Below are 13465 nucleotides of genomic sequence, written 5' to 3'. Positions count from 1 at the left end.
AGTGCATTGCTGCTCCTTTAACAATTGATGCCAAGAGAATGAAACAAATTAGATAATAGAAGTACATTAGAAAGGTGTTTAAAATTGTGTTCTCTATCTGAATCATGAAAGAAAGTTTTTGGGTTTCATGTCCTTTCAACTTGTAATATGAGCACACATTAGCATGCACTGGTATTATCGCAAGCGATATTTAGCACTCCACTTGTAATCTGGCCCTTAATTTTATTTTTTTTAAAAAGCAATTTTACTTATTCTTTTTATCTTTTCTTGAAGAGCATATGTAGATAGGCTCAGGAGAGTCCACATTTTGAGCACCCTGTTTACCATGTTTCTGCCCAAGATCTCCCTGACTAAACTGCCTGCCTCCTCATCCCAAATACTTTCAGGTAATTGTGGGAGGTTCAATGCATTGAGCATGTAATGAGCTGCAGCACATGGGCAGACTTATAGGGGTAGATTTACCAATGTCTGTCCAAAATGATGCGCTGTAGCATATCATGTCCGACAGACATCGCTGAATGCCGACAGCATACGTTGTCGACATTTATCATTACACAAACAGTTCACCAGAACTGCTTGTGCAATGCCACCCCCTGCAGATTCGCCAGATTCGCCGCTAGGGGATGTCAATCAGCCCGATCATATAGGATTGGGCGGATTGAAGACTGCAGCCTCAGAGGCAGAGGACAAGTTATGGAGCAGTGGTCTTTAGCCCGCTGCTTCATAACTGCTGTTTCCGGCGAGCCTGGAGACCCCATAGTGTGTTTATCCCCTTTTGGGGGGGGGGGGGTGTTATACACATTAGAAACAACCATTAGTGCAATAATAAAATCATTGCCTATGTTTTGTGACCTGTACCATCAGAACATAGTGAGATCAATATGTTTTTGTTGCAGTCTTCTTGCACTGTTTTCAGGCTTTAGAAATTGAATATATCTAGACTGTTATAAAATAATTTATAATAGGAATATAAAAAGTTGCTTATGATAAGACAAATATAAAAGTGTTAGAAGAAGAAATATGCTGCTAACTGTTCCCTCCCCTATGCACATATTTGCTTTGTTATAAAGTGTATTTAGATTGCATCCTCTATCTCTATTTCCTGTGAGATTTCTACTTAGGGTTCCCCTGACCTATATCTCCAGGGATCTCTCTTTATTTGTCCAAATGTTTTAGTCTTCCAGACTTCTATATTTATCTGCTCTTAGAACATTTTCCTCCCTTATTTTTTACATGCAAAAATCTTTATTTCAAACATTTAATATTGTTCTCTTGTACTCTTATTTAGTTAATAATTTTGGTGCATCTGACAGTTTAATGTCTTTACTCACACTGTGCCATAAATGAGAAATAGAATTCATGGATGAATGGTGTTGAATGTATTAAGCTAGACTTTGTGAATGAAGAGGATTTATTTGAAAAAATTGTAAAATAAAGTGTGGTTTTCAGTAACTACTGTATAATTAGTTGATTTCCTACAGGAAATTTGTCAATGCCTTAGTCTAATTTTCTTAATAAACAAAGTTGGCAACCTTATTTCTACTGGCTAAATATAATATTAAAATAAAAAATGTGCACTCTGTATTGTAAATCGATTATTGTCTGTAAAATCTTCAATTTTACCTCAAAGAGGACAGAAACTTCCATAGTGTAAAACTGCTTAAAATATCATGAAAGTGTCCCAGTTGGTCTGATACTCACACAAATCAGATCTTTGATAGCTCTAAGATAAAAGCCCAGTGCAAAATGGATCCTACACGGTAGCTCACAGGGGGTTCCAAATGTATTAATACACTATTAAAGAGTAAAAATGTGTATAAAACAAATAACATGTCCTTAAAAGGCAGTCCATTTTACAGTACACTGTCCTTATACACTTCCACGCTCTAGGTAACACTTGTATACAACTCCAGCTATTACGTATATACTTTAAATAGCACCTGTGTATAACTGCAGCTACCTCCAATGCTAGAGTTAAGGAAAACCTCTCCTTGTGAGCATTCTGGAAACCCATCCTTGTGACATCAGGATGCTGTGGCTCCACCTCTGACGCACATTTCACCGCTCAGCTTTTTCAAGGATCCATTTTGTACTGTGCTTTTATCTTGGAGCTTTCAAAGCTCTGATTTGTTTGATTACCAGACCAAGTTGGGCACTTGTATGATATTTCAAGCAGTTTTATACTATGGAAGTTTCTTTCTGTTCTCTTTGAGGTCACATTGAAGATTTTACGGACATTCATCAATTTATCAACAATACACAGTGCACAGTGTTATATTCTTTTTATTTATAATTTTGCGTCTCATTATATTTAAGTTATAACACTGTATTATATTACTATATCATTTTAATAAATTATGTCATATTACCATAAGTTCTCCCATTTGTAACCTAATTGTATAAAACCTAAATAAATAAATAAATAAATAAAAAGTAATGCCTGTTTTAATCTAGGAGAACTGCAGTCTACATCCTGTTTGATAGCATATGCAGGCTGTAGAAATGTGCTGTGCTTGCTGTTTTTCTTTTATTAGTACACAGCCAGAATCTTGGACTTTTGTGACCCCGTAAACGTGTAGCAGATCCAGACATTATGTGCTGACATTATATACTGTAAAATGAAACAGGTTCTTTATTCCCAAAGGGGATATAAAAGTGGAGACCGTTAGTGAATTAAATTAAAAAACAGAGAACTAAATCGTCACTTGACTACATTTTACATCTTTTTAGTCGTTTTATTTAGGATTTTACCTTTCCACCTCTTATAAAATGCTGGAATTCTTTCCAATGAGGCTTTGCCGTCTTCCTTTTTGTGAGCTAATAAAAAAAAACACTAGTTTGAATGGAGTACATTGCAGAGAAGCTAGTGAGACTTAGCAGGCCTTAAACATTTTTTGTATAATTTCAAAGGAAATAATTACCATCAAATCATAATGGTAATAATGATCATTTATACATTGCATTTCAATTCAAATGTACTTCCTATTTACACTGAAATATAGTTCCAGAACAGTGATTTGCATGGTAGACTTTAAAAGGAAATAAGTTATTAAAGCTAACCAGTTACAGTTGTGTAAACTTAGGGAGATATTTCTGTAGCTCACATAAAGAGTCAGTATAGTTAGTAATGAGAGGGTGCAATATTATTACTCAGATTTTATAATTAATACTAAAGCTTTATATTCATGGTCTGATTATTTTTAAAATATATTTGTTAATTACCTTTCTACGATTACAAAGGAAAACAAAAACACATTGCTAGATAGATTGCATTCTGTTTAAAGATATAAAGAATAAAAGCAAAATTACAAGGTGAAATTTTGAAAAAAATAAATAAATAAACCAATTGATCTAATTTTGTCAATTAATTTCGCGATCTGGTACTACATTTTGGTATTTTTTCTATCACTGTCATGAGGTAATTGGAATTAAGGTACCGGTATATAAATGTTTATCAGATGCAGCTGCCAGAAATTAATTAGGACAATTTCCATTTATCAATTGATAAATATGCAAATAGAACCCTTTCACTTTTAAAACAGCGTAATTTAAATACAACTTTACTAACTATAGTTTTAAAGGGAAATGTATACATATACATTTTTAACTATTTTCCCCTGCGATTACTTTTAAGATTTTTAAAAATTCAATACAAAGTCAGTTAAAAACTATTTTTATGCACATTTACACTGTTTAAAGTAGACACAAAGTGTAGAGCCAGACAAGGCTTGCAGCATCATAAGGATTAAGGCTGGCAGAGAGAGGGATAGAGTAATGGGAGCTGCTGTGAGTCTTCAACAATGTTGCAGGTAAAGGGAGTGACTTACCTTTTTATCCAGATGTCTGCAGTTCCTGTTCCTTTTTTGCTCCAGGACAAGAAGCTATCAGGTTGCCCCCCTCTCTCCCTGTCTGATGGCGGCAATGAGTAATGTCAGTAGATAGGGGGCTATGAAGTAGATAGGGATAGATGTTCTAGTCTATGTAAGCCCATAACAGTAATTTTGACCTCCCTTCAATGACTAGCCGGCTTGAGCGGCCTGGTGGTCAAGGAGCCTTCTGGTTGGTAGGTCCTTTAGCACTCTAACTGCAGGAGGTTGTGGCCAGGAGTGCACAGAGATGGTGAACGGGGGGGGGGAGAGATGACCAGGCTGATGAGGAAGGGCTGATTACTTCAGTTATAACTGGGGGTGCCCCTCCCTCTGTGGTAGGTAGGCCAGAAGAACTCGAAAACACCCCCTAGTAACATCTCCATCTGAGCAGAGTTCCTCTGCAGTTGTCTGGATTGAGCCAATGACCTCTTCAGTCCGGGGTAGTGTTATCTTCTCATTTGCCGCCATCTAAGTTATAGTCTGTGTTGGTTATATATTTATATATATATTTGTTAATAAAAGGGGACCAGTGATGGTCCAATTATTTCCCAGCAAAGTGTCTGTCTTTATTTTTGGGGGGAGTTTAGAGTGTTAAATTTCAGTAGAATGTTTAATGGAGTTATGGGTTAATTCCCCTTTTTGGCCTGTTCCCTCCGGTAATTAAAAACAAGAAAGAAAATCCAGCCAATCAGATTATGTTTAGACAAATTTTTTTACAAGGTCAAACTCAAATTTGGCTGCCTACCAAGTATCTTAAGGACAGTTTAATTTTTTAAGAAGTCATCTTTTAACATTTAAAGGGACAGTCAACACTTACTTTAACATGTTTTTATATTGAAAATAACAAAACGGAGGTCCGCCTACACTATACCCCTCCTGCCTTGCCGCCTTGCTTCTGTCCTAATCAGCGGCGCTAACTACTCTAATACCCGGTAAATATGGATGCCGGACTCCCCCCACCATTACGTAGCTGCCTTCTTCTTCAACTGATAAGCAAATCAGAATCCAGTCCTCGGACTGAAATTGCACGCGCTTGCAATTTCTGTCCGATGCCTGGATTCTGATTTGCTTATCAGTTGAAGAAGAAGGCAGCTACGTAATGGTGGGGGGAGTCCGGCATCCATATTTACTGGGTATTAGAGTAGTTAGCGCCGCTGATTAGGACAGAAGCAAGGCGGCAAGGCAGGAGGGGTATAGTGTAGGCGGACCTCCGTTTTGTTATTTTCAATATAAAAACATGTTAAAGTAAGTGTTGACTGTCCCTTTAACTAAGTTGATGATGATAAATTTCTCTAGAATTGGTAGATTTTTTCTAATCATTTTATTTTTTGGCTGCACAGTTGGTCATTAGTGAGAGGACACGAGTTTAACTGGTGTTTAAAAATGTTTACATTTTATACAGGAAAAACTAAACCCAATTTCGAATATTATAATATTTATTTTGATACATATAAATGGGTTAATAAATGTTTTATTTTATTATCTAATAGTTTACATATTTCAAACATGTGTAGATACATGTTTAAAGACAGTTTTCCACCAGTTCTCACTGACTCAGGCTTCGTTTCCATTGAGGTGGTAAATTATGGAAACTTGTGGTAAAAACATTTATCTCCATTAAAGTCTATGAAGATTTTATATCTTACCACCATTTTTCAAACTTTACCACCTCAATGGAAACTAAGCCTCAGTCGGAAGCCGTTCAAAGTTTAAATAAAGAGGTATCAATTCAGCCTTTCTTTTTTAAACAAACGGGATCACTTCCTATAGAAGTGCTTTATTATAAGTTTCTGTACCTAGTTTGCTTTTGGACTATTTTATTTTCTCCAGTTATTTTTCTCCTTACTCATTAGGAGGTTTATCTGGTTTTGTGTTTCAGAGTATCTCTTCCTCCTCAAATTGTTCTACCAATTGCAGATTGGGAACCCAAGGAAAAACCTACTGAGGAAAAGGAAGTTGGACCTTTAGTTCAACATGTATATGAGGTATAGTCCCACTTGCTGTGTTGCAGTAAAGACATATAAATGTACAAACAAATACTGTATTGTCTGAGAGCATATTATTATTGTCCTGTTGATTGCATATAACTATTTGTATAACACCTGCAAAAGCCGAAGACCAGTGGCAGTTCTAAAGGAGTGCTATGCACCTCCAAACACACATGTAGCACCCCCCGATGAGCTATCAAGGGCAGGTCATGCTATGTTATGTGTGCTGTGTCTTTCAACTTTTTCACCACCTTTGTTAGCCCAAACACCTTGTAATTTCAAGATCCGGAACTAGGTTAGTTGTAGATAAAATCAGCTCCACTAAGGCACTAATAACACCTCGCTGAATACATCGGGTGAGCCAATGTCAAGAGCCATATGTGTATAGCCACCAATCACCAATTAGCTCCCATTACTGCATTGCTACTCCTCAGCCTACCTAGGTATATTTTTCAACAAATGATACCAAGAGAATGAAGTACATTGAAATTTAATTTAAAATTGCATGTTTTATCTGAACCATGAAAGTTTAATTTTAACTTCATGTCCCTTTATTACAGGACAAAGAAAATGTATGGAATTTAAATAACATCAGTTTTAACTAGTTTTTTAAAATGTATCGTTAGATACAAAAATGCATCAAGATGAATATTTCTTTAATTGTATATTTGTATACACTAAAGGGAAACTCAGTGAATCCACAATTGTAAATCTTTCTTGCTCCCCATTTTGAAGGGGAGATAGTCTAGTGAGGCTCAAATCTTATTAATTTATTTCCATGCTATAGTTTTTTTCTACACCAGAGGATATACACCGTTCTGTGACAGTACATTCACTCCTTAACATAAATTCACCAATAGAAATATTATAATGCTGACAAAATATGTCCTTAATGAACATATATAGTAATCTTGTCCCGTAAAGGAATATTAAACTCAGACTATATCTGCAGTATGTTAAAGGCCAGTAAATAAACGTTTTCATGGAAGACATATTTTTAAGTTACCTGAACAGATTCTGAAAGTAACAGGAAATGCATATTTAAAGGGACAGTCAAGTAAAAAAAAAAAACTTTCATGATTTAAATAGGGCATGCAATTTTAAACAACTTTCCAATTTACTTTTATTACCAATATTGTTTTGTTCTCTTGTTATTCTTAGTTGAAAGCTAAACCTAGGAGGTTCATATTCTAATTTCTTAGACCTTGATGGCCGTCTCTAATCTGAAAGCATTTTGACAGTTTTTCACCATTAGAGGGCGTTAGTTCATGTGTTTCATATAGAAAACATTGAGCTCAGGCACGTGAAGTTCCTAGGAGTCAGCACTGATTGGCTAAAAATGCAAGTCTGTCAAAAGAACTGAAATAAGGGGGTAGTTTACAGAGGCTTAGATACAAGGTAATCACAGAGGTAAAAAGTGTATTTATATAACTGTGCTGGTTATGCAAAACTGGGGAATGGGTAATAAAGGGATTATCTATCGTTTTAACCAACAAAAATTCTGGTGTTTACTATCCCTTTAAGTAAGTATCAATTGGTTGATCAGTTTTATTAGCTGATTAAGAAAACTCTTCACTGCTCTGTTGGTGGTTAGGGATACGTTTCCAAAAGTATTAACTTAAAGGGACATAAAACCCAAAGTTTTTCTTTCATTATTCAGATAGAGCACATACATTTAAACAACTTTCCAATGTAATTCTTTTGTTTAATTTGCTTTGTACTCTTGGTATCCTTTGTTGAAAAGCATATCTAGATAGGCTCAGAAGCTGGGAGCTAGCTACTGGTTAGTGGCTGCACATATATGCCTCTTGTGTTCAGCTAGTTCAAGTAGTGTATTGCTGCTTCTTCAAAAAAAGATTGCAACAGAATTAAGCAAAATTGATAATAGAAGTAAACTGGAAAGTTGTTTAAAAATGTATGTTCTATCTGAATCATGAAAGAAAAAGTTTGGGTTTAATGTCCCTTTAAAATACATTCTTTTAGATGCCGTAAAAAAATACTGCAAAACGTTGTAGGCATGAATTTATAGGTAAAAAATAACTTTTATTAGTACATTTATAATAGAGTGCCCAAGGAAACTGTCACAAAGTCTTGCTGTTTGAGCTTAATTAATAAACATAATAATATATTAAGGTCAGACATACACTGGTATACAGTGCAGTAGCCACCATGGGGCCGATTTATCATGTGTCTGGCGGACATGATCCGCTGTAGTGATCATGTCCACCAGACATCGATAAATGCCGATTCGCGGCCAATTGTCCGCTAGCAGGGGGTGTCAATCAATCCAATCGTATGCAATTGGGCGGATTGCTGTCCGTCCCCTCAGAGGCGGCAGACGAGTTAAGGAGCAGCGGTCTTAAAACCACTGCTTCTTAACTAATGTTTCTGGCGAGCCCGAAGGCTCGCGCAGAAACAGCTGCATCAAGCTCCATTCGGAGCCTGATGAATCGGCCCCCATGTATCTACAGACCATTTATACGTTGCATTAAAGGGATATGAGTTCCAAAATGTTTTGTGATTCAGACAGAGAATACAGTTTTTAAAAAGATTCTATTTTACTTCTATTATCAAATTTGTTTTGTTCTTTTGGTATTTGCTGTTGAAGAGACACCTATTACCTAGGTAGGTGTCCGGAGCACTACATGGCAAGAAATAGTGCTCACATCTAGGGCTCTTGCCAATGGATAACATTCTTACAAAACTGCTGTCATTTAGTACTCTAGACACATGCACACACCTCAGCTTACATCCCTGATTCTCAACAGAAGATACCAAGATAATTAAAGGGACAGTCAACACCAGAATTTTTGTTGTTTAAAAAGAAAGATAATCCCTTTATTACCCATTCCCCAGTTTTGCATAACCAACACTGTTATAGAAATATGCTTTTTACCTCTGTGATTACCTTGTATCTAAGCCTCTGCAAACTGCCCCCTTGTTTCAGTTGTTTTGACAGACTTGCATTTTAGCCAATCAGTGCTCACTCCAGGGTAACTTTACGTGCAAGAGCTCAATGTTATCTATATGAAACATATGAACTAATGCCCTCTAGTGGTCAAAATGCATTCAGATTAGAGGCAGTCTTCAAGGTCTAAGAAATTAGCATATGTACCTCCTAGTTTTAGCTTTCAACTAAGAATACCAAGAGAACAAAGCAAAATTGGTGATAAAAGTAAATTGGAAAGTTATTAAAAATTACATTCCCTATTTAAATCATGAAAGTTTTTTTTGGACTTGACTGTCCCTTTAAGAAAATTTAATAGAAGTAAATTAGAAAGTGCATTCTCTATCTGAATCATGAAAGAAAACATTTGAGTTCCATGTCAAGCATCTACATTACAAATTTATTTCTTACAATGTCCTTGTGCAGTGTTTGATTATCCCTAGACTGATATTTTTTGTGTGATGCTTATAAATGATTTTGTAGCACAAATCTTATTTTAAAGATAATGTAAAGCTTTACATTTAAATAAATAACAATAAAATGTTTCCTTTAAACTTGAAAGCCTGAGAATGTTATTATATTGACTTATCAGTGCACTTTGGTAATAAAGAACAATGTTCCTTTTTCTTTGTAAAGTTGCACAACATTGGGCCAAGTGCTATAAGTGAAACCCATCTCAGAGTGGGTTTCCCCACACAAAGCCGGGAAGAGTTTCTCCTCTACATATTCCACATTCAGACAGAGGGACCACTAAAGTGTCAACCAAGCAGTGCTCTCAACACTTTAAAAATAAAGGTACGTTCAGAAATTGTTCTTAACCATGTTCTCAAAATATTCATCTTGTTCAAAGTCTCCGTTCTTTACCCAGATTAGGGTTGTTGCATGAATATCAGAAGTGCACTAAAGCATTGCTCTATTATGTAAAACCAAGCTAAATGGGAAAAGTCTTCTCGGTTTAATACTACTATTGCAGTTGCTGGAATACAGGTTGTCAAAGTCTAAGCCAGATCTTTATAAATATACTATATATGTGAGCATTGTTAGTTGTTAGTGTATCTCTGTATCTCTGTAGTGCTGAAGCAACACTCATATTTACATGCTAGACCTGTGCGTGAGCATATTTGTACTGCTTTTAGCAGCTAGGCTTATTTTTGAAATCACACGTTTTTTAAAATGTTCTAATAGTAGTTTTAACGCTACATTATGGGCCTTTCCTGCAGCCAAGTCATGTGCTATTGTCTAAATTTAAACAAGAACTGAACTGTTCATCAACCTTTTGTAAAACAACACTGTCGCATGCAGGGTTAACTAATCCTGTAGCTGCCTCCAGTTTGTCTGATTTATACACTCTAGGTGAGCATATAAATCACTTCAGTAGGTAGGTATAAGGGTTAAAACACTTTGAGGTTTCCACTAGGCCCAGACATTTCCAAAATGTCCCTATTAATTCCACTCACAGTTATATCTTTATATGCTGCTACCACCAGGACTATTGGAACGAGAAGTCCTTGGGTAAAACGAAGATTAAAAAACAAAACCATAATTTTGCAAAAACAACATACTGTTATATCTGTCTCTTCCTAACATAGCTTAGGTATTAAAAAAAAGGCAAAATTAGCTACAGTGCATATACATAAAAAAGAAAACAAACAAACAAACAAAATTCCACAATGCAAACAGATTAATATAAAAATTAGAAAATAGCACAACCATGTACTTTACCATCATAGTTCTCTGTCCCCAGGGAGATTGGAGTAAGACATTTCCATCTATGCACTTGTCTTTGCCTCCCAAGAGAATAGATTCTTCTTCTAGAAATGAAGCTGCAGCTTCAGTATGTTAACCCTTTGAGTGTTAAAGGGACACTCAATCAAAATTAAACTTTCAATATTCAGATAGAGCATGCCATTTTAAACAACTTTCCAATTTACTCCCATTAACAAAATGTGCAGTCTTTTTATATTTAAACTTTTTGAGTCACCAGTTCCTACTGAGCATGTGCAAGAATAAGTGTGTATGCATTTGTGAATGGCTGATGGCTGTTACATGGTACGTGTATGCATTTGTGATTGGCTGATGGCTGTCACATGGTACAGGGATAGTGGAAAAAGACATAACTTTTAAAATTGTCAGAAACAAATTCTACTACTCATTTGAAGTTCAGACTAAGTGCTATTGCATTGTCTTGTTATCTTGCATTTCTTGATTATGCAAATCTACTATGTTGACTGGTCCTTTAAGCACTTTCCCACCTGGGTGCTAAGCTGTTTTAATTTTTTTTTATATATTTTTGAATTTTTTTTTTTTTTACTTTTTGTTTCCCCCCAAATCCCCAAGACTTACACTGTTGGGGTTAGGCAATTACCTTTCCAACGGTGGGTCTTGGGGTTCTGTAGCTGCTTAGATGCCTGAGATACAGACTTCTAGGCAGCATGCCCCCTTTTTCTATACTTAACATTGTCATTTTGTTAAAAATTTTGCGCTGTGACGTCACCATGCAAAACGTGAAGCCCCGGCGATGCCTGTCACTATACAGGCATGATCGCCGGGGTAGGAGTGGGTAGGAGCCCCCAGATCTCCCTCAAGGTGGGAGAGTGCTAGCGACGGCTCTGAGCAATATTACAAGTATAACACGTTCAGAACAGTGAGAACTTATATCGGCAATAAATAAATAAAACTAGAAAGTTGCGGCTATTAAAGGGATATTAAAGATAGCAAGAGAACGAAGAAAAATTAATAATAGAAGTAAATTAGAAAGTTGCTTAAAATTGCATGCTCTATCTGAATCACGAAATAAAAAAAATTGGGTTCAGTATCCCTTTAATATCACAAACAATTCTTCCTAATTATATATTATAGCATTATACAATAAAATACAAATAAATAAAACATTGTATACCTATGCACACTATACCCACATCCCCCCAGCTCTAATATGTGTATTATTGATGTCCTAGTTTCACTATTGTATTATAACAATAGGGGTTACGTTTCTGTCGACACATGCAAATTGTATTGCCATTTAAAACTATCTAAAGGGATCATTTACATCACACAGAATTATTGTAATTAAGCACCATAAGGAAGAATATTTTCTTCTTTCGGTGTGTTGTCAAGTAGATAATCTGCTAAACATAGTACCTCTGTACTTCCCATTTTAAAACGGACATGGAACACAATTTATTTTCCTTAATATTCAGCTAGAGCAGACAATTTTAAACAACTTTCCAATTAAATTATATTATCTCATTTGTTTAATTCTCTTGGTATCATTTGTTGAAAAGCATACCTGGTAGGCTGAGGAGCAGCAATGCACTACTGGGAGCAAGCTGCTGATTGGTGGCTGCACATATATGCCTTTTTTCATTGGCTCATCAATATGTAAGATAACTTCCCGTGTGCAATGCTGCTCCTTCAACAAAGGATACCAAGAAAATGAAGCAAATGTAATAGAAGAAGTAAACTGGAAAGTTGTTTAAAATGTTATGCTCTATCTGGAGGCTGATAAATTATTAAAGAGAAATTCTATCTAGTGTAAACAATAAAATGCTCTATTTCTTTATTTTTTTTTATTCTGCTAAGCCGTAGAACTTTGGTTAAACACTCAGGGCTAGATTACAAGTGAGGCACAAGCGATATTGGGGCCTATCTATCAAGCTCCGAAAGGAGCTTGACAGCCCGTGTTTCTGGTGAGTCTTCAGACTCGCCAGAAACAGCAGTTATGAAGCAGCGGTCACAAAGGCCGCTGCTCCATAACCCTGTCCGCCTGCTCTGGGCAGACGGACAGGAATCGCAACAATTCAATCCGATCAAGTACGATCGGGTTGATTGACACCCCCTGCTGGCGGCCCATTGGCCAGGAGTCTGCAGGGGGTGGCGTTGCAACAGCAGCTCTTGTGAGCTGCTGGTGCAATGTTAAATGCATAGAGCGTTTTGCTCTCCTCATTCAGCAATGTCTTGCGGACCTGATCCGCACTGTCGGATCAGGTCCGCAAGACATTTCTTAAATATGCCTCATTGTCTTTTCACAAGCTTTTTTAATTTGCGCTGATATTACAAGTTGAGCGAAATCACGATTGCGCTAGCGCATTCGCCATTTACACTTCAATCCTTACTGCAATCTCAGAGCTGTGGTTAACTGTCTTCCGAAACAAAAAAGTTGCACAAAACACATCAAAAATACATTACAAGGTACAGTTAAACTCATATTAACACTGTCTAATAAAAAAAATATTCAAAAAATATATTGCACAAAAAATGTGTGTACATACGTGCAAATAGTCGTTAGAATTTTGCGCTATTCGGGTTACCTCTTGAGCAAAATATCTTTTTTGGAAATTGTAATACCAGCACAACCTGACTTGCGCAGAAAGCTTAACTGTAGTGGAGTTTTTGCGATTGCGAAATAAAAATACTGCGCCACTTGTAATCTAGCCCTCAGTGGGCATCAATTTAAGTCCAGATAAGCATCCTTATCTAAAGAGGTATTAGGGTGTTGCAGCATTTTGTGTTTTACTACATTTAAACTCTTTGCAAAGGTTAAACATGTATCTATAGGGAAAAGAGAAAGAAGCATTATTCGGCACACTTATATGGAGGGTGGTTGCTAACAATCATAGCTTGAATAAGAGGGAAGACAATAAAACATAACATTTATTTAA

General features: G+C 36.2%; 1 protein-coding gene across 1 annotated transcript in view; it reads left to right on the top strand.

Annotated features, from left to right (window-relative positions):
- Positions 1–13465, top strand: part of ITGA8 (integrin subunit alpha 8) — a 300431-nt gene that overhangs the window by 270321 nt on the left and 16645 nt on the right. Inside the window, exons 24-25 of the mRNA XM_053714013.1 lie at positions 5749–5854; positions 9441–9599. Coding sequence (XP_053569988.1) covers positions 5749–5854; positions 9441–9599 — 265 coding nt within the window. The remainder of the gene's footprint in view (positions 1–5748; positions 5855–9440; positions 9600–13465) is intronic.

This window comes from Bombina bombina, chromosome 5, assembly GCF_027579735.1.
Source record: "Bombina bombina isolate aBomBom1 chromosome 5, aBomBom1.pri, whole genome shotgun sequence".
Classification (NCBI taxonomy): domain Eukaryota; kingdom Metazoa; phylum Chordata; class Amphibia; order Anura; family Bombinatoridae; genus Bombina; species Bombina bombina.
Note: the sequence above shows the minus strand (reverse complement) of the source record. Positions and strands in the feature narration are given on the sequence as shown.